This window comes from Salmo salar, chromosome ssa17, assembly GCF_905237065.1.
Source record: "Salmo salar chromosome ssa17, Ssal_v3.1, whole genome shotgun sequence".
Classification (NCBI taxonomy): Eukaryota; Metazoa; Chordata; class Actinopteri; order Salmoniformes; family Salmonidae; genus Salmo; species Salmo salar.
In genome coordinates this window covers 30,760,740-30,785,667 of record NC_059458.1, presented here as the reverse complement: position 1 = coordinate 30,785,667, position 24,928 = coordinate 30,760,740, and the positions used below count along the sequence as shown (strand labels likewise).

The 24,928-nt window shown below is 39.8% G+C and overlaps 2 protein-coding genes and 1 long non-coding RNA gene across 5 annotated transcripts; 1 reads left to right on the top strand and 2 right to left on the bottom strand.

The window, feature by feature from the left end:
- Positions 1 to 82: 82 nt before the first annotated feature.
- Positions 83 to 5,671, bottom strand: LOC123728197 (uncharacterized). Its single transcript, XM_045699396.1, has 4 exons — positions 5,380 to 5,671; positions 2,304 to 2,621; positions 1,995 to 2,115; positions 83 to 541 (listed from the first exon to the last, which is right to left on the bottom strand). The coding sequence occupies exons 1-4, from the start codon at positions 5,444 to 5,446 to the stop codon at positions 418 to 420; spliced, it is 630 nt and encodes a 209-aa protein (XP_045555352.1). The 5' UTR covers positions 5,447 to 5,671; the 3' UTR covers positions 83 to 417.
- Positions 5,672 to 13,416: 7,745 nt separating this feature from the next.
- Positions 13,417 to 16,631, top strand: LOC106577479 (uncharacterized). 3 transcript variants are annotated; one of them, XR_001322150.2, is made up of 3 exons: positions 13,417 to 13,646; positions 14,868 to 15,348; positions 15,438 to 16,631. It is a non-coding gene; the product is annotated as an uncharacterized lncRNA (long non-coding RNA). The 3 variants fall into 3 exon arrangements; XR_001322148.2 differs by having other exon boundaries at positions 13,417 to 13,669; XR_001322151.2 differs by lacking the exon at positions 13,417 to 13,646 and adding an exon at positions 13,928 to 14,525.
- A 1,695-nt stretch (positions 16,632 to 18,326) lies between these two features.
- Positions 18,327 to 24,762, bottom strand: LOC123728196 (uncharacterized). The gene is made up of 4 exons (XM_045699395.1): positions 24,471 to 24,762; positions 21,396 to 21,713; positions 21,087 to 21,207; positions 18,327 to 19,633 (listed from the first exon to the last, which is right to left on the bottom strand). Exons 1-4 carry the CDS (start codon positions 24,535 to 24,537, stop codon positions 19,510 to 19,512), a joined length of 630 nt encoding a protein of 209 aa, XP_045555351.1. The 5' UTR covers positions 24,538 to 24,762; the 3' UTR covers positions 18,327 to 19,509.
- Positions 24,763 to 24,928: the final 166 nt, after the last annotated feature.

Sequence of the window (24,928 nt, the reverse complement as noted above, 5' to 3'; positions counted from 1 at the left end):
GTCAGTGCAGCATATGAAAAATACATTATTGAATTCAAACAATCTGTTTAGAGGTCCCCAACAATTTGCAATAGTTTTTTTCTTCAGAAATTGTCAAATACAGCAAATGTCACTGTAAACGTTTAAAACATTCTGCCAACACCTCCAGAGACATTTGATCAAACTCGCCATTTCTATTTGGAAACTACCATGGTATAATTCCAGTACTTCCAAAGTACACAGCAAAAAAAGGCGTTATTGTCACTATAAATGGTGAATGAAGGCCGTTTTTCAGGCAGATTCTCATTCACGCGCGCACAGGTTCAGGACGGTCTGACTTATAACAGGAAACATGCTTATGTATGGCAACCACCAAGTTTATACATCTCAATATTTTTGAACGTGTGCAGACTTTTCTGAAATTATGCAAGCAGATATTTATTGTGAAATGTACACAACGGTTATAAATGAGGACCCAGATGCCTTCATCTGACTAACAGGCAACAGCAAGCAGTGTTGTGGCACCTCGTTGACGGTTCCAGACACTTGTAGCTGTGTTCTCCTGTTGAGCAAAAAATAACAAGAGTTAACATGGCACCAAATGAAACCTGTTTTACACAGCACATTTTCCGGAGCTAAATGATTGTGGGCAGAGTACGTGTTTTTTTTACCACACTCGTTTTTGACAGGAAATGAGAAGTGAGAAGCCACAACAGTGCAGCTATTGGAAACTACTCACTGGTCACAGATGTCAGTTGAACATCTAGCCTAGTTTCGTTTTGGTTGAGTTGTCAACTAACGTGATTCAACATGAATTCAGCAAAAAATGGCACCATGTTTTTGGATTTAGGTTAAAAGTTTGGTGGGAAAAATAGGAAATTCCCTTACATTGATTAGTTTTTGCAAATCCAATCAGTCCCACGTTGTCTTCACATTTTGTTTTGTTGTTGAAATGAAGTGTAAACAACACTGATTCATCCAGTTTTTTCCCAGGGGGTAGTGATCAGCACAAACTCATAGAGTCAGACTTAAAGTAGGTCAAGTAGCCTGTGTGTTATACATTGTGTTTGGGTATTTAAAATGTGTCAGTAGGATATATAGTATTGTATGTAAAGGGCTTACATAGAAACTTCCAAAAGGACTAATTCGAGACAGAAAGGAGTTGGGGCACTCAACTGTCACCTGTTATCATCCAATAAAATGGATTAAAGTGACCTAAAATAAATCCATGTCTGCCTTTCCAATTACTTTCTGCCTCAATTTAGTCCTTTTGGATGTTTTTCTTGGTAAGCCCTTCTCATGCTTTTCATCATTGTTGTTGAGCACCCCTCCTTTCCTTTGTTTGCTGAAGAGCGAAGGCCCACCTGAACTCATATCATTGCATGTATTTCTGAGACACCAATTCAGTACTCTATCCTCATTGTAGATCTGATATGTATATGAGAATGCACCATTTTTACTACAGTGCTTCCAAGTAATTATTAAAATACCAAAAAGCTGACAAACACTCATTACAGCAACTCTTTAACCAGGCTATTGGTATTATTGTCACGTCCTGACCAGTATAAAGATTATTTGCTATTGTAGTTTGGTCAGGACGTGGCAGAGGGTATTTTGTTTATGTGTTTCGGGGTGATGGTTTATGTAGTAGGGTGTTTGATTTATTATTTCTGGGTTTTTTGGTCACTGCTCTATGTTAGTCTATTTCTATGTTCTTTCTAGTTAGTCTGTTTCTATGTTTAGTTAATTGGGGTGTGGACTCTCAATTGGAGGCAGGGGTTGTCTAGTTGCCTTTGATTGAGAGTCCTATATATTAGGGTGTGTTTGTGATTTGTGGGAGGTTGTGTTTGTTTAGCTGTCTATGCCTGACAAGACTGTATTTCGTCATTCATCATTTTTTGTGATTTTTGTATACGGTTTGGTTTTCCTTCTTTCTCCTATTAAAAGAAGATGAGTATACAACCCGCTGCGTTTTGGTCCTCCATTCCTGACGACAGCTGTTACAATTATCGTACCTGAGATGAATTTTTCTCATGATTACGCCACCAAACACCAGGGCAGCTACACATGCTGCAACACCTGTTATCATCCCCCAATAGAAGAGACTGTTGTCTGTGGCCTGTTGCACTTGGTTTCCTGAGAAAGGGGAAAATATATTATGATCTTATTTGATTCTCTTCCCCCATCTTGAAACAAGACCACAAAACACTGACAGAACATAAAGGTAAGCACATGACAGGCATTCCACTAAATATGTGGTGATAAGATATGCTGGAGTTCATTTTAAAATGATTGTGAACAATCCCATCAGACCAAACACTTACCATTGACAGAAATATGTATGTTTATATCAGAACTGCCTTTATAATATGTACAATCACAGGTGTAGTTCCCTTCATCAGATGGTTGTATGTTGGTGATGTGTAGAAACACTCTGTCATTCTCTATCTGCAGTGTGACTCTGGGGTCACAAGAGCTGTTGGTATGATTTGTTTCAAAGTCTTGTGAAACTCTACACTCATGACCCTCACTTATAACTCTATTTTTGTGACATACTACTGTCATGATGTCAGTGAGAGTTTGGTTTGGGCAGAGAAGAGTGGCATCTGCTCCTCCTGTCTCCAATGTTTTCTCTTGGGTCACTGTAAACAGGAAGGGAAAAAGTTTGTGAGTATATTATTTCATGAGATCGGTTTGATTGAGCATGAGTAGTACTATCAATTCTCATGAATAAAAAGTCCCATTTCAGTCTACAGAAATTACTACAGACACAAATGGATGTTTTATAATGGTAAAAAGTCACTTTACTGAATTGTTAATGCCCAAATGAAGATGACCCAAAGTGAATTAATAACCTCATACTAAAACTATCTCAATGTAACATAAATATAATATGGGGGGGTTTAACTGTGTACGGGATGCAACTCTAGACAAGTCATCAACTAAACTATATCCTCTTCCTAACATGTCTAAGGTATTAAACCACAACATTAAAGAGATGGGTCTGTGTGAACTGTGGAGATAGAAACATCCAACTGAAAGACAATACTCCTATTACTCTCACCTCCAAAACTCATATTCAGTCATTTACTTATTTATTGTAAACTTGGCTATAATTGACTGTGTTTCTGAATGTAAATACCTTCCTAGAACAATTACGGACAATAGCCCATTGTCTTTAACGTTTAAGCTCAAACCTCCAATGCCAATAGCAGAGACATAGAGATCCAACACAATGTTTCTTGGAGATAAGGAGTTTACCTCATATTGCAACACACAGACATGTTTTTGGAAATAAATGTGGACAATGAAGTATGCTCAACTGTAGTCTAGGAAGCTCTTAAATCATACATGAGAGGTTGTATCATGTCTTACTCTTCACATAAGAAAAATAAGACCAATAAATAATTAGAAATACTAGAACAGAAAATCCACCTCTTAGAAAGAAAACACAGTTTAGATAGAAATGTTGACACCCTTCAACAGTTGAACACTTTGAAGCTTGAATATAACACAATAAACTCTCAATCTGCAGAGATTGCTGCCATAAAATCCAAGCAACAATATGTTGAGCAAGGTGAAAGTGCAGGGGAAACGCTTGCTTGGCAAATTAAGAAAGAGGAATATACCATCCATAGCATTCAAACCCCAGATGGTAGCATAAGAATGGATCCTTCTGAAATTAACTCAGTCTTTAAAACATTTTATGAAAAACTGTATCAATCTGAAAACAAAAGTTGAAAGGAATATATAGACAATTTCCTCAATAAGGCCATTTGACCAATTATAAATGAACCAGAGAAAAGGAATATGGATAAAACATTTCCCCAGGTGAACTGTTGGAGGCCATAAATAATCTACAGATTGGGAAATCTCCTGGTAATTATGGATTCCCAGTGGAATGTTATAGACACTTTAATCCCAGATTACTAAGGCCTATGTTACTTATGCTCACAGCAGCTCTAGAGAAAAATGAACTTCCCCAGTCACTATGTCTAGCTAAAATCACCCTACTTAAGAAGAAAGATAATGATCCACTGTCATGCGGATCTTCTGCCCAGTATAACTTTTGAACGTGGATTACAAAATCATTGCTGAGGTATTGGCTTTTCATTGGCATAGAAACAGTAATGCAAAGGTTAATTCACTCAGATCAAACAGGGTTTATAAGGAATAGGATGTCCTCAGACAATCTCCACAGTTTTTTTCAATGTAATCTATCATACCACCATCAAATTCATGAGGTGGAAAGAAACAACATTGCCAGGCACCCTTATTTGGAATAACACCACCTTACCTCCAGCATTTAGTGATGACACCTTTAAGTCATGTTCCGAAGTGGCATCATTAATTTTTAACATGTTTACTATGATGGATATATACTGTCATTGAATGAATTACATTATCCAAGGCCGATTTCTTTCAGTTCTCACAACTCAGAAATCATATTCAATCACTTCAACAGAATCTGGATGAACCTAAGGCATCTAGCATAGAAAACATACTGAAAGAAGCTGCTACGCTAAAGAAGTTGATTGCCAAGTTATATCAAGAGCTGATTGAAACTCTACCTGATGGTTCAGAACCTATAATGAACAAATGGTAAACAGATATAAATGAAGAAATTGAGGAGCACCATTGGTCACAGATACGTGAAAATGTTCATACCTGCTCCTACAACTAAAGACATGAACTAATGCAATGTAAGATCATTTATAGGACTTACTATACTCCTGCCAGAATGCATGTAATGTCACCCAGAAATGTCACATCTCTGTTGGAGATGCAAAAAGTACAAAGGAACTCTATTACATATGCTGTGGTCCTGTGACAAACTGACACCATTCTGGGATAATATATGTGCAATCATTTCACTGTGTCTAGGAATTTATATCCATTCATCTCCACGATTATGTTTGTTTGGAAATGTAAATATTGGTCATCAATATGATAGACATTTTTGTAATCTAGGTCTACTTGCTGCAAAAAATAAATAAAGCCATCAATTGGAAAGCCCCATATCCACCCTCAATAACAAAATGGAGTTAAACCATACATATTACACCATACATATTAAACCATACATATTACACCATACATATTAAAGAATTTGGAAATGTTATGTTCACCATCTCAGAGAAATTGTTGTATAGTTGCCATTTTGTTTTTGTGTTGTTGTTTTTGATTAAAAAAATTAAATAAAGAGCATGAGTAGCTAGTGGTAGTAAAAATGACAGTTTATTCTTATTGAATAACTGCATTAAAACTGTAGTGAACAATTTGGTTACACTTTACAATACAGTGTCCTTATTACTGTGTAGGTCTAACTCCTGTAGGTATTCCTGTAAATTTCAGGGCTTGTGTACAAATTAAATAGATCATGGGATACATCTCTCTTACCGTCAACAGCTGTGAATAGACCCCACAGCACCAGAAGCAGAGCAAGTCTGGATACACTTCCACACATACTGACCAACTGCACAACCAAACGTTGACCCGACACTTCCTGCTCAGACCGACTACAGATATGACTTCAATACAACGTTATTTACTCAGTAGAGGAACAAAATAAAACTCAATCAAACCAAAGTGATGCTCATTTCACTGGCTTGACTTGGTTATAATGGGCCTTGAGAGCTGAGAGGAGGAGGTGCTGTTGTCTAGCTTGTATTTATGTTACTCCTATGCAGAAACAATGGCACCTCTGCTAGTGCAACCTGGTTTTTGTGACTCGGGTCTTTGTAGAGCTCTCACCACAGAGAGGTCTTATGATCAACCACAGACACATCAACCGGTCCACTTCCATCTTTAGACACAAACAATGATAGATTTTGCACCACCATAAGGCTGAAGGGTTCTTTTAACAGATTTTTTAATTTACATTTTTTATTTAACCTTTATTTAACTAGGCAAGTCAGTTAAGAACACATTCTTATTTACAATGACGGCCTACCAAAAGGCAAAAGGCCTCCTGCGGGGTTGGGGGCTGGGTTTAAAAATATATATAAATTAAATAAATATAGGACAAAACACACATCATGACAAAAGAGACAACACAACACTACATAAAGAGAGACCTAAGACACCAACATAGCATGGCAGCAACACATGACAACATAGCATGGAAGCAATACAACATGACAACACATGGTAGCAACACAACATGGCACAGCAACACAACATGGTAGCAGCACAAAACAGGGTATAAACATTATTATTATTATTAACATTATTATTATCTTGCCCTTTGAGCGCAGACAACAGCACAAAGGGCAAGAAGGTAGAGACAACAATACATCACGCAAAGCAGCCACAACTGTCAGTAAGAGTGTCCATGATTGAGTCTTTGATCAAAGAGATTGAGATGAAACTGTCCAGTTTGAGTGTTTTTTGCAGCTCGTTCCAGTCGCTAGTTGCAGTGAACTGAAAAGACGAGCAACCCAGGGATGTGTGTGCTTTGGGGATCTTTAACAGAATGTGACCGGCAGAACGGGTGTTGTATGTGGAGGATGAGGGCTGCAGTAGATATCTTAGACAGGGGGGATTGAGGCCTAAGAGGGTTTTATAAATAAGAATCAACCACTGGGTCTTGCGACAGGTATACAGAGATGACCAGTTTACAGAGGAGTATAGAGTGCAGTGATGTGACTTATAAGGATCATTGGTGGCAAATCTGATGTCAGAATGGTAAAGAACATCTAGCCGCTCAAGAGATCACTATTACCTGCAGATCTATACATTACGTCTCTGTAATCTAGCATGAGTAGGATGGTCATCTGAATCACGGTTAGTTTGGCAGCTGGGGTGAAAGAGGAGCGATTACGATTTAACTTTAACCTGCAGCTTTGATATGTGCTGAGAGAAGGACAGTGTACCATCCAGCCATACTCCCATGTACTTGTATGATGTGACTACCTCAAGCTCTAAACCCTCAGTAGTAATCACACCTGTGGCGAGAGGGGCATTTTTCTTACCAAACCACATGACCTTTGTTTTGGAGGTGTTCAGAACAAGGTGAAGGGCAGAGAAAGCTTGTTGGGCACTAAGAAAGATTTGTTGTAGAGCGTTAAACACAAAATCTGGCGAGGGACCAGCTGAGTATAAGACTGTATTATCTGCATATAAATGCATAAGAGAGCTTCTGTCACGACTTCCACCGAAGTCGGTCCCTCTCCTTGTTCGGGCGGTGCTCGGCGGTCGACGTCACCGATCTTCTAGCCATCACTGATCCATTTTTCATTTTCCATTGGTTTTGTCTTGTCTTCCTTCACACCTGGTTCCAATCCCATCAATTACATGTTGTGTATTTAACCCTCTGTTTCCCATCATGTCCTTGTCAGAGATTGTTGGTTTGTATGTTCGTGTATTATGTATTGGTGCGTGACGGGTTCTTGTACCCACTTTTCTTTATCTTGTAACTTTGATTTTGGAGTTTTGTTAAGTCTATTAACCTGTTGGGGTAGGGGGCAGTATTTACACGGCCGGATAAAAAAAACGTACCCGATTTAATCTGGTTATTACTACTGCCCAGAAACTAGAATATGCATATAATTATTGGCTTTGGATAGAAAACACCCTAAAGTTTCTAAAACTGTTTGAATGGTGTCTGTGAGTATAACAGAACTCATATGGCAGGCAAAAACCTGAGAAGATTCCTTACAGGAAGTGCCCTCTCTGACTATTCCTTGAGAATCTTGTCTCTGTTTATTGAAGACTGAGGATCTTTGCTGTAACGTGACACTTCCTACGGCTCCCATAGGCTCTCAGAGACGGGAAAAAGCTGAATGATATCGAGTCAGCCCCAGGCTGAAACACATTTGCGCTTTTGGCAAGTGGCCGATCAGAGGACAATGGGCTTAGGCGCGTGCACGAGTCGACCCCATGCTTTATTTTCTTTCGTCTTTTTACCTAAACGCAGATTCCCGGTCGGAATATTGTCGCTTTTTTACGAGAAAAATGGCATAAAAATTGATTTTAAACAGCGGTTGACATGCTTCGAAGTACGGTAATGGAATATTTAGAATTTTTTTGTCACGAAATGCGTCGTGCTCGTCACCCTTCTTTACCATTCGGATAGTGTCTTGAACGCACAAACAAAACGCTGCTGTTTGGATATAACTATGGATTATTTTGAACCAAACCAACATTTGTTATTGAAGTAGAAGTCCTGGGAGTGCATTCTGACGAAGAACACCAAAGGTAATAACATTTTTCTTATAGTAAATCTGACTTTGGTGAGTGCTAAACTTGCTGGGTGTCTAAATAGATAGCCCTGTGATGCCGGGCTATCTACTGAGAATATTGCAAAATGTGCTTTCACCGAAAAGCTATTTTAAAATCGGACATATCGAGTGCATAGAGGAGTTCTGTATCTATAATTCTTAAAATAATTGTTATGCTTTTTGTGAACGTTTATCGTGAGTAATTTAGTACATTTTTTGTAAATTCACCGGAAGTTTGCCGGTGAATGTATGCTAGTTCTGAACGTCACATGCTAATGTAAAAAGCTGGTTTTTGATATAAATATGAACTTGATTGAACAAAACATGCATGTATTGTATAACATAATGTCCTAGGTGTGTCATCTGATGAAGATCATCAAAGGTTAGTGCTGCATTTAGCTGTGGTTTGGATTTATGTGACATTATATGCTAGCTTGAAAAATGGGTGTCTGATTATTTCTGGCTGGGTACTCTGCTGACATAATGTAATGTTTTGCTTTCGTTGTAAAGCCTTTTTGAAATCGGACAGTGTGGTTAGATTAACGAGAGTCTTGTCTTTAAAATGGTGTAAAATAGTCATATGTTTGAGAAATTGAAGTAATAGCATTTCTAAGGTATTTGAATAACGCGCAACAGGATTTCACTGGCTGTTACGTAGGTGGGACAATTTCGTCCCGCCGACCCTAGAGAGGTTAAACGACTCCATTTATACCAAGTTCGATTCTCCTGCGCCTGACTTTCCTGCCACCTACACACACGCTATTACAGCTTCCTAATGCCTGAGCTATGTTGTTCATGTAAATTGAGAAGAGCGTGGCACCTAGGATCGAGCCTTGGGGTACACCCTTGGTGACAGGCAGTGGCTGAAACAGCAGATGTTCTGACTTTATACACTGCACTATTTGAGAGAGGTAGTTAGCAAACCAGGCCAAAGACCCATCAGAGACACCAATACTCGTTCGCCGGCCCACAAGAATGGAATGGTCTACCGTATCAAAAGCTTTGGCCAAGTCAATAAAAATAGCAGCACAACATTGCTTAGAATCAAGGGCAATGGTGACATCATTGAGGACCTTTAAGGTTGCAGTGACACATCCATAACCTGAGTGGAAACCAGATTGCATACCAGAGAGAATACTATAGACATCAAGAAAGCCAATTAGTTGATTATTGACAAGTTTACCAACACTTTTGATAAACAGGGCAAAATAGAAATAGGCCTATAACTGTTAGGATCAGCTTGATCTCCCCGTTTAAATAAAGGACAAACCGTGGCTGCCTTCCAAGCAATGGGAACCTCCCCAGAGAGGAGAGACAGGTTAAAAAGGTCAGAGATGGGCTTGGCGATGATAGGGGCAGCAACATTATAAAAGAAAGGGTCTAAACCGTCTGACCCAGAAGTTTTTTTGGGGTCAGGTTTAAGGAGCTCCTCTAGCACCTCAGACTCAGTGACCGCCTGCAGGGAGAAACCTTGTAGCGGGGATGGGAAAAAGAGGGGCTAGTCACATCAGAAAAGGTGGGCGATTAGGAAATGTTGGACGGACGAGGAGGCATGAATGAGTCAAATAGGAATCCTGACTTAATGAAGTGGTGATTAAAGAGCTCAGCCATGTGCATCTTGTCAGTAACAACCACATCATCAACGTTAAGGGACATGGTCAGCTGTGAGGAGGACGGTTTATTCTCCAGGTCTTAAACTGTTTTCCAGAACTTCTTGGGGTTAGACCCACAGAGAGAGAACTGCTCCTTAAAGTAACTAACTTTGGCCTTCCGGATAGCCTGAGTGCACTTATTTCTCATTTGCCTGAACAAGCGCCTGTCAACCTGATTACGTGTGTGCCGAGCCTTTCGCCAAATGCAATTCTTGAGGTGGAGTAACTCTGCAAGATCACGGTTAAACCAGGGGCTAACTCTGTTTTAATTCTAATTTTCTTAATGGGGGTGTGTTTGTTAACAATTCCACTGAAAATATAAAAAATAATGTCCAAGCATCTTCGACAGAGGGGATCAAGCTGATTCTATACCAATTTACAGAGGCCAGGTCATGAAGGAAGGCTTGCTCATTAAAGTTTTTTACCAAGCGTCTATGGCAAATCAGGACAGGACGTTTCACTGAGCAGCCATTACGAACACAGGCTGTAAAACTTGGTAAAGATTGCCACTCCCCCACCTTCGGAAGATCTGTCTTGCCGAAAAAGTTTATAACCAGAAAGGTTAACATCAGTATTCAAAACACTCTTCCTTAACCATGTCTCAGGAATGACCAACACATCTGGATTGGAGCTGTGAACCCACACTTTCAATTGATCCATTTTAGGTAATAAGCTTCTAGTGTTAACGTGCTGAAAACCCAGGCTTTTATGAGAGCAGAAATCACCAAAGCAGATATCAGAGCACAAGTCAGAATTGGGGCTAGCAACCGTAGATGGGCCAGGGTGTACATGCACATTTCCAGATATCATCAGCAGTAATACAATCAAGGCACGGCAGAGGACAGGGCGAGCTCTACAGTGCTGATTTATGATATTTGAATGTGCATTAGATGGCAACGATCATATTGTACAGCAATTGCATCAGGTAACATGAATACAAAGCCGGCAAGAGGTGGTTAGAATAGGATGGGAGGCCAAAAGTCTGTGTAACCAGTAAAGAGTCAGAGTCCCGAGTGTGGGAACAAACATAGTCTGTCCCACGGGTGGGTAAACAAGAAAGTCCATCGTCAACAAAGCATGTAGGAGTCATTAGGTAAATAGCAAAATGCACAAGAAAAAATATATAACGACTTGGGGCTAGCCATTGTAAGTTCAGAGTCACTCGCCCCAACAGTGCCAGGGGGAGACAAGCCAGGGCAGACGGTGAACAGATCGCCAGGTGGAATCCAAGCAGCAGCCAACGGGAGTAGGTGTCACACCCACTTGGGAGAAGCTTTTATTTCTGGAAATGATTTATTGTAGAAAATGGCTGGATGGTCTGTGAACTGCTTCAAAGGCCTCTGGATTTGATTGGGATAACCTGCCCATTTGTTGGGCTCAAAGGCTTCGACACCTTTCACTTCACACCTCAGTGCAAATTGAAGTTGTATCTGGTCTGTCTCAGTTCCAGGTTCTCAGGTCTTTGTTTGCCAGATCACCATCTGTATAGCTTGGAAAAAGGAATCCTTTCTAGGTCATTTTGTTCAAAATTGGGTTGTAGGTTTGGAGAGTTGTTCTGGAGTGAAGGTTATGTTGTGGAGGGTAGCATCCTGTATATGTCCCTGCCAAAAAATCCAAGTTTATCTAACTCCAAAACTATCTTATTGTAAAAAAACATGTTGAAAAATGTGAGAGCTCACATGCAGCTGTGTCTCTCTAAGCAGAGGGAGGGTCAAGTGCAGGTATTGGTTAGTTTCAATCAACACTAACCCCAAATATAATATATGTTTTTGTATTATTGCGGTATCCATGTTTGTGATGTTACCTTTCTCCATCCCCATCCCTCAGCTAATATGGCTATCATTGGGCTGAAACACAACTCCAGATTGTGGCTTTGTCAAGACAGTAGCACCACCTGCCGTTTACTTATTAAAAGACCAAAGAGAAGAGTGGAGCGCATAATGAACACAAATATAAAAACAACATGTTAAGTGTCATTCCCATCTTTCATGAGTTGAAATAAAAGATCCCATAAGTTTTCCATATGCACAAAAAGCTTATTTTTCTCAAATGTATTGCATCGCTGTTAGTGAGCATGTCTCATTTGCCAAGATAATCCATCCACCTGACAGTTGGGCCATATAAAGAAGCTGATTAAACAGAATGATCATTACACAGGTGCACCTTGTGCTGGGGACAATTAAGGGCCACTCTAATATTTGCAGTTTTATCACACAACACAATGCTACAGATGTCTCAAGTTTTGAGGGGAGCATGCAACTGGCATGCTGACTGCAGGAATGTCCACCAGAGCTGTTGCCAGAGAATGTAATGTTAATTTCTCTACCATAAGCCGCCTCCAACATCGTTTTAGAGAATTTGACACAACCGTAGCCTCACAACCGTAGATCACCTGTAACCACGCCAGCCCAGGACCTCCACATCCAACTTCTTCACCTGCGGGATCGTCTGAGATCAGCCACCCGTACCTAGCTATCTGGCCGACCGGCCGTCCGGACCTAGCATTCTGTGCCGGCTGGACTTAGCTACCTGGCCGGCCGGACGACCGGACCTAGCTTACTGGCCGGCCAGACCTAGCTATCTGGCCAGCCGGTGGGCCTTACCTAGCTATCTGGCCGACCGGCCTTCCAGACCTAGCATTCTGGCCGGCTTGAACTAGCTACCTGGCCGGCCTGACCTAGCTACCTGGCCATCAAGCCGAAACTACCTTCCTGGCCGGCCTGGCTGGATCTACCAATCTGGCAGGCCAACTGGACAGATCTACCTATCTGGCCGGCCATACCTAGCTGTCTGGCAGACCGGCCATCCGGATTTAGCAATCTGGCTGGCTGGACCTAGCTACTCTGGCTGGCCGGAGCCACCAATCTGTCAGGCCAGCCGGGCCGGATCTACCTATCTGGCGGGTTGGACCTACCTATCTGGCCAGCCAGACATATTTGGCCGGACCTATTTCTCTGTCCGGACCAAGCTATCTGACCGGTCTGCCGGACCAAGCTATCTGGCCGGACCTAGGACATCAACAACCCGCCAGGGTTTCATTAAATACGCTATAGGCACAATACTTTTTATTGTACATCTAGGCCTAATTAAACTGATGCATTTGACAATGTTCATGTTCAATTCACTGGCACTATGAAGAATAGCTAAGCCATAGTCATTAATAGAGTAATATATAGCCAATTTTAATGTACTTTTGGTGAATTTACGAGGCATTGCTAGATAGAGATTACCAAGATATAGCATATGCGCACGGTTCTGACTGTCTCTCTTCCTGCCCTAATCCTCTCTCCCTCACCTGCACCTCTTTCTCTCACTAGTGTGTGTTTGGTCTTTGGTCTGTTGAGTGTAGAATTGCTCAATCTACTCATTGATAGCCCCTATTTTTGGAAATTTGCGCGAGAGATTGCAAGCCAAGAAATTGCGAAATACAGCAATACCATAGCCTATAGCCTAGATCTTTTGATTACCAATACACATTTCTGATTGTCTGCCTGGTGGCCGACATGCCTACCTATGCCTGGCTGTGCCCCTCCCATCTCTCTCTCCCTCGCCCTTTCTTTGCTGTGAAAGATGCGTGAGTATGTGTTCTCTAAATAAACTACGGAAAATAGTTTAATCCCTTGCAAAAATACAGAATCTTAGAAGTCGATGAATCGATTCCTAGCGAAATCGGAGTTTGACAACCAGAAATGGGAGTTGACACCAGGACTCGACAGGCAAAGAGTTGAGGAATCTATTATTTTGAAGTCGACTCCCCATCACTATCCATATGGCAGTTAAGACAGAGCTCCCGGTAAACTACACAACAACACACAGGTGGAAATCAACAACAGTTTCTCAAAATGTACAGACAAAACTTCGAAAAGATTTGACTGCTTAGTGATAATCCCTGTTGTCCTGCATTCTTGTTTTACTTTTGAAAGTAAAGTGACGGTTTGTTGAGGAGAAGAACGTCAAGGAAATAAGTTATTTGCTAGCTAGCTACTGTAGTTAGTGTCACAAGAATTTTCAATCCCAATAATAATAACTAACAATCAATAAGCTTTGACCAATCCCCGAGGTTTGTAAGAACCTGGGTTTAATGATAATTAGGCAAAGACTCAGCTTATGCTAAAGGTTCGTACAGTTTATTCACGAGAAAGTCCACAATACAAAGACATGCCATTTTATAACTCACTCCCTACTTACGCGCATTCCTCCACACAAACAGTAGATAGCCTACGCACATACATACACACGAACAGTAGGTAAAATGTATCCTTCCCCATGGTTCTCACCACTGTTCATCATTACCAAACTGGCAGTTCCATCCCCCCGAGATTAGAGGAACCTTGAAAGGACTCCCTGTCCTATCGTAAGTTTCTCAGAGTTCTAGCCAGGTCAAGTCATACACAGTTTAATTGTTCTCGGTATCTTCTTAGTCACACACACACACACATTTCTCTCCCTCACATGTCTCTACCGAACCTTATTGGACTTACATTTAGTACTTTACGTTCATTATACATGCTACATAAACTAGTAATCACTAATAGTTACGTTTCAGGGTGGAATTCTTTAATAATTACCTTTAAGCATATAAATTGCCTTATCAGTTAGCTAGTTTGCTAGTTTAGCTGGATAATTGTAGCTAGCGCTCTCTTAGCTCTCAGGATAATCCTCCATGGACATGGTAGCTACATTTCCATTTTGACTTGTTGTAGGCGCTGCCATTTAGATTTCTGTTTAGTTAATTGATATTAAGTGTGTGTGTGTGTGTGTGTGTGTGTGTGTGTGTAAGAGAGAGACATGAAAACACGAAACCTAGATTGCTTGTGTGTGTAAAACAGTAAGCTAGGCTAATTCTTGAAACTTGTACTCGCAATATGAATGTGAAGTTTTTATTGATTCGTCAGAGATCCTTGTATTTTGGGGTATTTTGTATTTGAGAATACCATAAATTTAGCATATCCCGACTCCCCCTCAACACGCATTCTAACGTCTTTGTTCATTCTTAAATGTCTGTTTCTTGCAGGAATCTTCTAACTTGGATGGACGAGGGAAAAAAGGGAAGGAGTAGAGAAGTTATCCAGCCTGCTGACTAAGAAATGGAAATAGCCTATGCTTTGCTGTCTATCTCTCTCTATCTCTCTCCGTCTGTCTGCCTGCCTGCCTAACTGACATATTGCTGAAGGGCAACATAGTCAATGTACTTGCTAGGCCAAGCCTAACTTAGTGAAGACCTTGATTTGTCTCTGTCTTTACAGTTCCTGAAACATGTCAATGGCCTGATGCATGGCCTCTACAGAGGTGGTTGGCCACCCACTCAGTTACCAGTGACCTATTCTGCCACATCCCAGGGAATTGAGAGCGCAGGACCACCCCTTCTTAAATCCATAGTAATTGACACAGAGGGTTCTACCTGGAACCCAAAACGGTTCAAACTGGAACCAAAAAGGCTTTGCCTATGAGGACAGCTGAACAACCTTTTGGACCCTTGTTTCTAAGAGTGTAGTGTAAGTAGATCTAATTGAAAAAGCACCACTTCTAATAATATAACATTGTAAAGCAAATCAAATCCTATTTTAACTCAGATTTTTTTCAGGTGCAAAAGCCTTGTGTCCTGATTCAACAGACACCTCCCCTGGTGAGTCATGTAAAGTTTCCTGATTCAACAAAACCTCCCCTGGTGAGTCATGTAAAGTTTCCTGATTGAACAAACACCTCCCCTGGTGAGTCATGTAAAGTTTCTCCCATTTCTCTCTTGCTCATTCTCTCTTTCGCTCCCTCAAACTCACACACATGCAGAAGTAGAGAAGAGGAAGAGATATACCAATTACATCAATTTCTAACACTGTTTGTTGCAGGAATTATATGACAGACGCATAACCTTTTGAACAATATAATATTTTACTGTCGCTTTATTGCCTCTTTACACATACTTACATTTTTGCATTTAACTTTGTTTTTTAAGACTGCCACGCTGTCCTATATTGGGGAACCTTGTCCAGGACAATGACCTCAGGATTATGGAGCTGTGTGTTTATAAAAAAGTTTGAATATTACAACATGTATTAGGATTAAGATAAACTTGACCATTTAGAGAGGAGTTCAACATTTTCATTATTGAACTACTGTCTAATTTTAATAACCTCTTTCTTAAAATATTTCTGATTGATGACCAATGGATTAATGTCCCACTTCAAAATGAAGGGACAGAAGAGCAAACATGCCTTTGCTACCACTTTTAGTAGATTCTCACTGTTACAAATCTTTTACTGTGTGTTACTGTTATGTTCTGCATGCCCACATAATGCAAATCATAAAAAAGTAATATTTTTATGCTTACAGTAAGTGTCATGAAAACTCAGGAGGTTGATGTGTTATGGGCCTTCTGGAAAGTCCTAAAATATGCCCCTGAGCCGTGTTGGGGAATGACGCAAAGTATTTTTTTAAATACATCTCTAAGCTATAACTGCCACAGCATTATTCAACTAGTACCATGGAAATACTTTTAACTGGCTGAGTACAACGTTTCTTCAAGAGTGTCCTTTTCTAGTTTGCTTATAAAATATTAACTTGATAAAATTGTAATGTGCTGATTGTCTTCACTTCATCTGATCCATCACACCACTCTTCAAGAGGACCACTCTGCTCCAGATCTGACCCATCACACCACTCTTCAAGAGGACCACTCTGCTCCAGATCTGACCCATCACACCACTCTTCAAGAGGACCACTCTGCTCCAGATCTGACCCATCACACCACTCTTCAAGAGGACCACTATGCTCCAGATCTGACCCATCACACCACTCTTCAAGAGGACACTATGCTCCAGATCTGACCCATCACACCACTCTTCAAGAGGACCACTATGCTCCAGATCTGACCCATCACACCACTCTTCAAGAGGACACTATGCTCCAGATCTGACCCATCACACCACTCTTCAAGAGGGCCACTATGCTCCAGAACTGACCCATCACACCACTCTTCAAGAGGACCACTCTGCTCCAGATCTGACCCATCACACCACTCTTCAAGAGGACCACTATGCTCAAGATCTGACCCATCACACCACTCTTCAAGAGGACCACTCTGCTCCAGATCTGACCCATTACCCTTCAAGAGGACCACTATGCTCAAGATCTGACCCATCACACCACTCTTCAAGAGGACCACTCTGCTCCAGATCTGACCCATTACACCACTCTTCAAGAGGACCACTACGCTCCAGATCGCCTTCTGTGCTCAGATGTCCTTGATGAGGACCTAGCCCATCACACCACTGTTGCAGGTTAACTTTAATTGGTAACTATGGATACAAATAGAAATGTAATGAACAATGTTTTCAATGTCCAACTTCATCCTCTGCAGATCTTACACTCTTAGGGGAAAAAACGTATTTGGCTGTCCCCATAGGAGAACTCTTGAAGAACTCTGTTTGGTTCCAGGTAGAACCTGTTGTGTCTTTGGCTATGCCGGATTAAGTGATATGACATGCTATTCTGTAAAATAATTTCTCTGTAATTAATATTACCTGATTAAGCTAATCAGGTAAATAATTAACTAGAAAGTCGGGGAACCACAAAATAATGTTTGTAGAGCTGTTATCTTCCGAATAAACTCTTAAAGACCTAGTAATCTTCTACATCAATAGCAGTCAATATTTAATCTTCACCTTGTTTAGTCTCATCTGAAAGTTGTAAATTCTTGGTTATCTTCATGAACCCTGGCTAACAAATTGAATTAGCAATACAAAATTTGGTTTAATTATTTATTTACTAAATACCTAAATAATCGCACAGACTTACATATACACAGAATCAATCATACATTGATGGACCTGGTGAACGGAGCCGATATAGCGGCTGGTTACACAAAGAAAAGGGGGAGGGGTTTGAGTGAAAGAGCGGAAAGACTGAGTAACAAAGGGAGAAGCTATGCTATCGTAAATACAGTATCTTATGCATTCTAAATTACCGCCCATTTGAAAAAGGAAAATGCAATAAATATTTAGTCTAAGCTGCGCTTAATTAGATTGGTCGTAATTTCGTTAGGGCCCCCAAAATTGGCTTAGTTCTGTAGGTGGTATTTGTCTTTTCAACGTGGGAACCTCAAGTCCACACGTCGTTGGAACAGGTTATTATCTGAGCCTTTTTAACGTAGGACCGTCGCCCTAACGTCCTCGGAACAGGTTATTATCTGAGCCCTTTTAACGTAGCACCGTCGCACTAACGTCCTCGGAACAGAAAGTTACATTTTCGTCAAGGGGCTTATATAGGATTGGGAGAGAGGGCTGTGTTTCATAGTTTACAACCCATGTCTGTTCACTTGGGCGGGGCCTCTGAGTGAGCAGAGTGGTGTTCTTCTGACAAACCGTTCTCTCATTAAGAAGTTAAAAATTACATTTCATCTTTTCACAAATAGTTTAATATTTAAACATTTAAATTGCACAACAATTCCATGTGAATCTGATAATTAGAATATGTAGATTTTCCAAGATACAGTTTATGTCGTCCTATCGTCAGTAATCATGTCTCAGACGTCAACTGATCTGACATCATATTCATTAAGTCCCATCGCATATTTTCAACTGGTTGGATTACCGAAATATGGTTCCGTTTTCCATCTTTTGATGTCACCAGACTCTGTATGTTAACGAAGGGATTTTCAATAGTCACATTGGTAGAGTAGAGAGAGGAAAAAGGGGAAAGGAATTTATGGGGGTCATAAACCTCCAACAGGCCAGCATCATGACAAACCCTTTTGGGTTCTATGTAGAACCCTTTCCATAGAAGGTTCTACATGGAAACCAAAAGGGTTTTACGTGGAACCAAAAGGGGTTCTTCCTAGAACCAAAAAGGGTTATTCTATGGGGACACCTGAAGTACCCTTTTGGAACACTTTTTTTCTAAGAGTGTAGGTAATAAGCTGTAGTCAGGTGGTCATTACCAGGTTATGATGAGGTCTTTACTATGATCAGTAGGATACATAATATAGCACATAATATAGTGGTCACAATTATGACCAGATGGTCACATGTTGGTCAGAAAAAGACGTCAGATTCTGGTCAGTAAAAATCTGTTAAAAAATGTCCTATTTCATCCAGTTTGCGACAGAATAAGACGTCATAAAAAGATGTCATACTGACGTCTTTTCAAACCAGGTTTTGACCACTGGGTGGAATACCACTGTAAGTAGGCCTATACTATAGTTGTCATTTGTTTCCAAGTAGACAATGTTTCAGAATTTGAGGTCAGTGCAGCATATGAAAAATACATTATTGAATTCAAACAATCTGTTTAGAGGTCCCCAACAATTTGCAATAGTTTTTTTTCTTCAGAAATTGTCAAATACAGCAAATGTCACTGTAAACGTTTAAAACATTCTGCCAACACCTCCAGAGACATTTGATCAAACTCGCCATTTCTATTTGGAAACTACCATGGTATAATTCCAGTACTTCCAAAGTACACAGCAAAAAAAGGCGTTATTGTCACTATAAATGGTGAATGAAGGCCGTTTTTCAGGCAGATTCTCATTCACGCGCGCACAGGTTCAGGACGGTCTGACTTATAACAGGAAACATGCTTATGTATGGCAACCACCAAGTTTATACATCTCAATATTTTTGAACGTGTGCAGACTTTTCTGAAATTATGCAAGCAGATATTTATTGTGAAATGTACACAACGGTTATAAATGAGGACCCAGATGCCTTCATCTGACTAACAGGCAACAGCAAGCAGTGTTGTGGCACCTCGTTGACGGTTCCAGACACTTGTAGCTGTGTTCTCCTGTTGAGCAAAAAATAACAAGAGTTAACATGGCACCAAATGAAACCTGTTTTACACAGCACATTTTCCGGAGCTAAATGATTGTGGGCAGAGTACGTGTTTTTTTTACCACACTCGTTTTTGACAGGAAATGAGAAGTGAGAAGCCACAACAGTGCAGCTATTGGAAACTACTCACTGGTCACAGATGTCAGTTGAACATCTAGCCTAGTTTCGTTTTGGTTGAGTTGTCAACTAACGTGATTCAACATGAATTCAGCAAAAAATGGCACCATGTTTTTGGATTTAGGTTAAAAGTTTGGTGGGAAAAATAGGAAATTCCCTTACATTGATTAGTTTTTGCAAATCCAATCAGTCCCACGTTGTCTTCACATTTTGTTTTGTTGTTGAAATGAAGTGTAAACAACACTGATTCATCCAGTTTTTTCCCAGGGGGTAGTGATCAGCACAAACTCATAGAGTCAGACTTAAAGTAGGTCAAGTAGCCTGTGTGTTATACATTGTGTTTGGGTATTTAAAATGTGTCAGTAGGATATATAGTATTGTATGTAAAGGGCTTACATAGAAACTTCCAAAAGGACTAATTCGAGACAGAAAGGAGTTGGGGCACTCAACTGTCACCTGTTATCATCCAATAAAATGGATTAAAGTGACCTAAAATAAATCCATGTCTGCCTTTCCAATTACTTTCTGCCTCAATTTAGTCCTTTTGGATGTTTTTCTTGGTAAGCCCTTCTCATGCTTTTCATCATTGTTGTTGAGCACCCCTCCTTTCCTTTGTTTGCTGAAGAGCGAAGGCCCACCTGAACTCATATCATTGCATGTATTTCTGAGACACCAATTCAGTACTCTATCCTCATTGTAGATCTGATATGTATATGAGAATGCACCATTTTTACTACAGTGCTTCCAAGTAATTATTAAAATACCAAAAAGCTGACAAACACTCATTACAGCAACTCTTTAACCAGGCTATTGGTATTATTGTCACGTCCTGACCAGTATAAAGATTATTTGCTATTGTAGTTTGGTCAGGACGTGGCAGAGGGTATTTTGTTTATGTGTTTCGGGGTGATGGTTTATGTAGTAGGGTGTTTGATTTATTATTTCTGGGTTTTTTGGTCACTGCTCTATGTTAGTCTATTTCTATGTTCTTTCTAGTTAGTCTGTTTCTATGTTTAGTTAATTGGGGTGTGGACTCTCAATTGGAGGCAGGGGTTGTCTAGTTGCCTTTGATTGAGAGTCCTATATATTAGGGTGTGTTTGTGATTTGTGGGAGGTTGTGCTTGTTTAGCTGTCTATGCCTGACAAGACTGTATTTCGTCATTCATCATTTTTTGTGATTTTTGTATACGGTTTGGTTTTCCTTCTTTCTCCTATTAAAAGAAGATGAGTATACAACCCGCTGCGTTTTGGTCCTCCATTCCTGACGACAGCTGTTACAATTATCGTACCTGAGATGAATTTTTCTCATGATTACGCCACCAAACACCAGGGCAGCTACACATGCTGCAACACCTGTTATCATCCCCCAATAGAAGAGACTGTTGTCTGTGGCCTGTTGCACTTGGTTTCCTGAGAAAGGGGAAAATATATTATGATCTTATTTGATTCTCTTCCCCCATCTTGAAACAACACCACAAAACACTGACAGAACATAAAGGTAAGCACATGACAGGCATTCCACTAAATATGTGGTGATAAGATATGCTGGAGTTCATTTTAAAATGATTGTGAACAATCCCATCAGACCAAACACTTACCATTGACAGAAATATGTATGTTTATATCAGAACTGCCTTTATAATATGTACAATCACAGGTGTAGTTCCCTTCATCAGATGGTTGTATGTTGGTGATGTGTAGAAACACTCTGTCATTCTCTATCTGCAGTGTGACTCTGGGGTCACAAGAGCTGTTGGTATGATTTGTTTCAAAGTCTTGTGAAACTCTACACTCATGACCCTCACTTATACCTCTTATTTTGTGACATACTACTGTCATGATGTCAGTGAGAGTTTGGTTTGGGCAGAGAAGAGTGGCATCTGCTCCTCCTGTCTCCAATGTTTTCTCTTGGGTCACTGTAAACAGGAAGGGAAAAAGTTTGTGAGTATATTATTTCATGAGATCGGTTTGATTGAGCATGAGTAGTACTATCAATTCTCATGAATAAAAAGTCCCATTTCAGTCTACAGAAATTACTACAGACACAAATGGATGTTTTATAATGGTAAAAAGTCACTTTACTGAATTGTTAATGCCCAAATGAAGATGACCCAAAGTGAATTAATAACCTCATACTAAAACTATCTCAATGTAACATAAATATAATATGGGGGGGTTTAACTGTGTACGGGATGCAACTCTAGACAAGTCATCAACTAAACTATATCCTCTTCCTAACATGTCTAAGGTATTAAACCACAACATTAAAGAGATGGGTCTGTGTGAACTGTGGAGATAGAAACATCCAACTGAAAGACAATACTCCTATTACTCTCACCTCCAAAACTCATATTCAGTCATTTACTTATTTATTGTAAACTTGGCTATAATTGACTGTGTTTCTGAATCTAAATACCTTCCTAGAACAATTACGGACAATAGCCCATTGTCTTTAACGTTTAAGCTCAAACCTCCAATGCCAATAGCAGAGACATAGAGATCCAACACAATGTTTCTTGGAGATAAGGAGTTTACCTCATATTGCAACACACAGATCATGTTTTTGGAAATAAATGTGGACAATGAAGTATGCTCAACTGTAGTCTAGGAAGCTCTTAAATCATACATGAGAGGTTGTATCATGTCTTACTCTTCACATAAGAAAAATAAGACCAATAAATAATTAGAAATACTAGAACAGAAAATCCACCTCTTAGAAAGAAAACACAGTTTAGATAGAAATGTTGACACCCTTCAACAGTTGAACACTTTGAAGCTTGAATATAACACAATAAACTCTCAATCTGCAGAGATTGCTGCCATAAAATCCAAGCAACAATATGTTGAGCAAGGTGAAAGTGCAGGGGAAACGCTTGCTTGGCAAATTAAGAAAGAGGAATATACCATCCATAGCATTCAAACCCCAGATGGTAGCATAAGAATGGATCCTTCTGAAATTAACTCAGTCTTTAAAACATTTTATGAAAAACTGTATCAATCTGAAAACAAAAGTTGAAAGGAATATATAGACAATTTCCTCAATAAGGCCATTTGACCAATTATAAATGAACCAGAGAAAAGGAATATGGATAAAACATTTCCCCAGGTGAACTGTTGGAGGCCATAAATAATCTACAGATTGGGAAATCTCCTGGTAATTATGGATTCCCAGTGGAATGTTATAGACACTTTAATCCCAGATTACTAAGGCCTATGTTACTTATGCTCACAGCAGCTCTAGAGAAAAATGAACTTCCCCAGTCACTATGTCTGGCTAAAATCACCCTACTTAAGAAGAAAGATAATGATCCACTGTCATGCGGATCTTCTGCCCAGTATAACTTTTGAACGTGGATTACAAAATCATTGCTAAGGTATTGGCTTTTCATTGGCATAGAAACAGTAATGCAAAGGTTAATTCACTCCAGATCAAACAGGGTTTATAAGGAATAGGATGTCCTCAGACAATCTCCACAGTTTTTTTCAATGTAATCTATCATACCACCATCAAATTCATGAGGTGGAAAGAAACAACATTGCCAGGCACCCTTATTTGGAATAACACCACCTTACCTCCAGCATTTAGTGATGACACCTTTAAGTCATGTTCCGAAGTGGCATCATTAATTTTTAACATGTTTACTATGATGGATATATACTGTCATTGAATGAATTACATTATCCAAGGCCGATTTCTTTCAGTTCTCACAACTCAGAAATCATATTCAATCACTTCAACAGAATCTGGATGAACCTAAGGCATCTAGCATAGAAAACATACTGAAAGAAGCTGCTACGACAAAGAAGTTGATTGCCAAGTTATATCAAGAGCTGATTGAAACTCTACCTGATGGTTCAGAACCTATAATGAACAAATGGTAAACAGATATAAATGAAGAAATTGAGGAGCACCATTGGTCACAGATACGTGAAAATGTTCATACCTGCTCCTACAACTAAAGACATGAACTAATGCAATGTAAGATCATTTATAGGACTTACTATACTCCTGCCAGAATGCATGTAATGTCACCCAGAAATGTCACATCTCTGTTGGAGATGCAAAAAGTACAAAGGAACTCTATTACATATGCTGTGGTCCTGTGACAAACTGACACCATTCTGGGATAATATATGTGCAATCATTTCACTGTGTCTAGGAATTTATATCCATTCATCTCCACGATTATGTTTGTTTGGAAATGTAAATATTGGTCATCAATATGATAGACATTTTTGTAATCTAGGTCTACTTGCTGCAAAAAATAAATAAAGCCATCAATTGGAAAGCCCCATATCCACCCTCAATAACAAACTGGAGTTAAACCATACATATTACACCATACATATTAAACCATACATATTACACCATACATATTAAAGAATTTGGAAATGTTATGTTCACCATCTCAGAGAAAATGTTGTATAGTTGCCATTTTGTTTTTGTGTTGTTTTTGATTAAAAAAATTAAATAAAGAGCATGAGTAGCTAGTGGTAGTAAAAATGACAGTTTATTCTTACTGAATAACTGCATTAAAACTGTAGTGAACAATTTGGTTACACTTTACAATACAGTGTCCTTATTACTGTGTAGGTCTAACTCCTGTAGGTATTCCTGTACATTTCAGGGCTTGTGTACAAATTAAATAGATCATGGGATACATCTCTCTTACCGTCAACAGCTGTGAATAGACCCCACAGCACCAGAAGCAGAGCAAGTCTGGATACACTTCCACACATACTGACCAACTGCACAACCAAACGTTGACCCGACACTTCCTGCTCAGACCGACTACAGATATGACTTCAATACAACGTTATTTACTCAGTAGAGGAACAAAATAAAACTCAATCAAACCAAAGTGATGCTCATTTCACTGGCTTGACTTGGTTATAATGGGCCTTGAGAGCTGAGAGGAGGAGGTGCTGTTGTCTAGCTTGTATTTATGTTACTCCTATGCAGAAACAATGGCACCTCTGCTAGTGCAACCTGGTTTTTGTGACTCGGGTCTTTGTAGAGCTCTCACCACAGAGAGGTCTTATGATCAACCACAGACACATCAACCGGTCCACTTCCATCTTTAGACACAAACAATGATAGATTTTGCACCACCATAAGGCTGAAGGGTTC

Bases quoted from the DNA above. Each gene is read 5' to 3' on its own strand.
- LOC123728197 (XM_045699396.1), bottom strand. From the start codon at position 5,446: ATGTGTGGAAGTGTATCCAGACTTGCTCTGCTTCTGGTGCTGTGGGGT. The intron at 2,622-5,379 runs GTAAGAGAGATG...TCCTGTTTACAG, and splicing joins TCTATTCACAGCTGTTGACG to TGACCCAAGAGAAAACATTG. The intron at 542-1,994 runs GTACGATAATTG...TTTGCTCAACAG, and splicing joins ATGAGAAAAATTCATCTCAG to GAGAACACAGCTACAAGTGT.
- LOC123728196 (XM_045699395.1), bottom strand. From the start codon at position 24,537: ATGTGTGGAAGTGTATCCAGACTTGCTCTGCTTCTGGTGCTGTGGGGT. The intron at 21,714-24,470 runs GTAAGAGAGATG...TCCTGTTTACAG, and splicing joins TCTATTCACAGCTGTTGACG to TGACCCAAGAGAAAACATTG. The intron at 21,208-21,395 runs GTAAGTGTTTGG...CCCCTTTCTCAG, and splicing joins CATACATATTTCTGTCAATG to GAAACCAAGTGCAACAGGCC.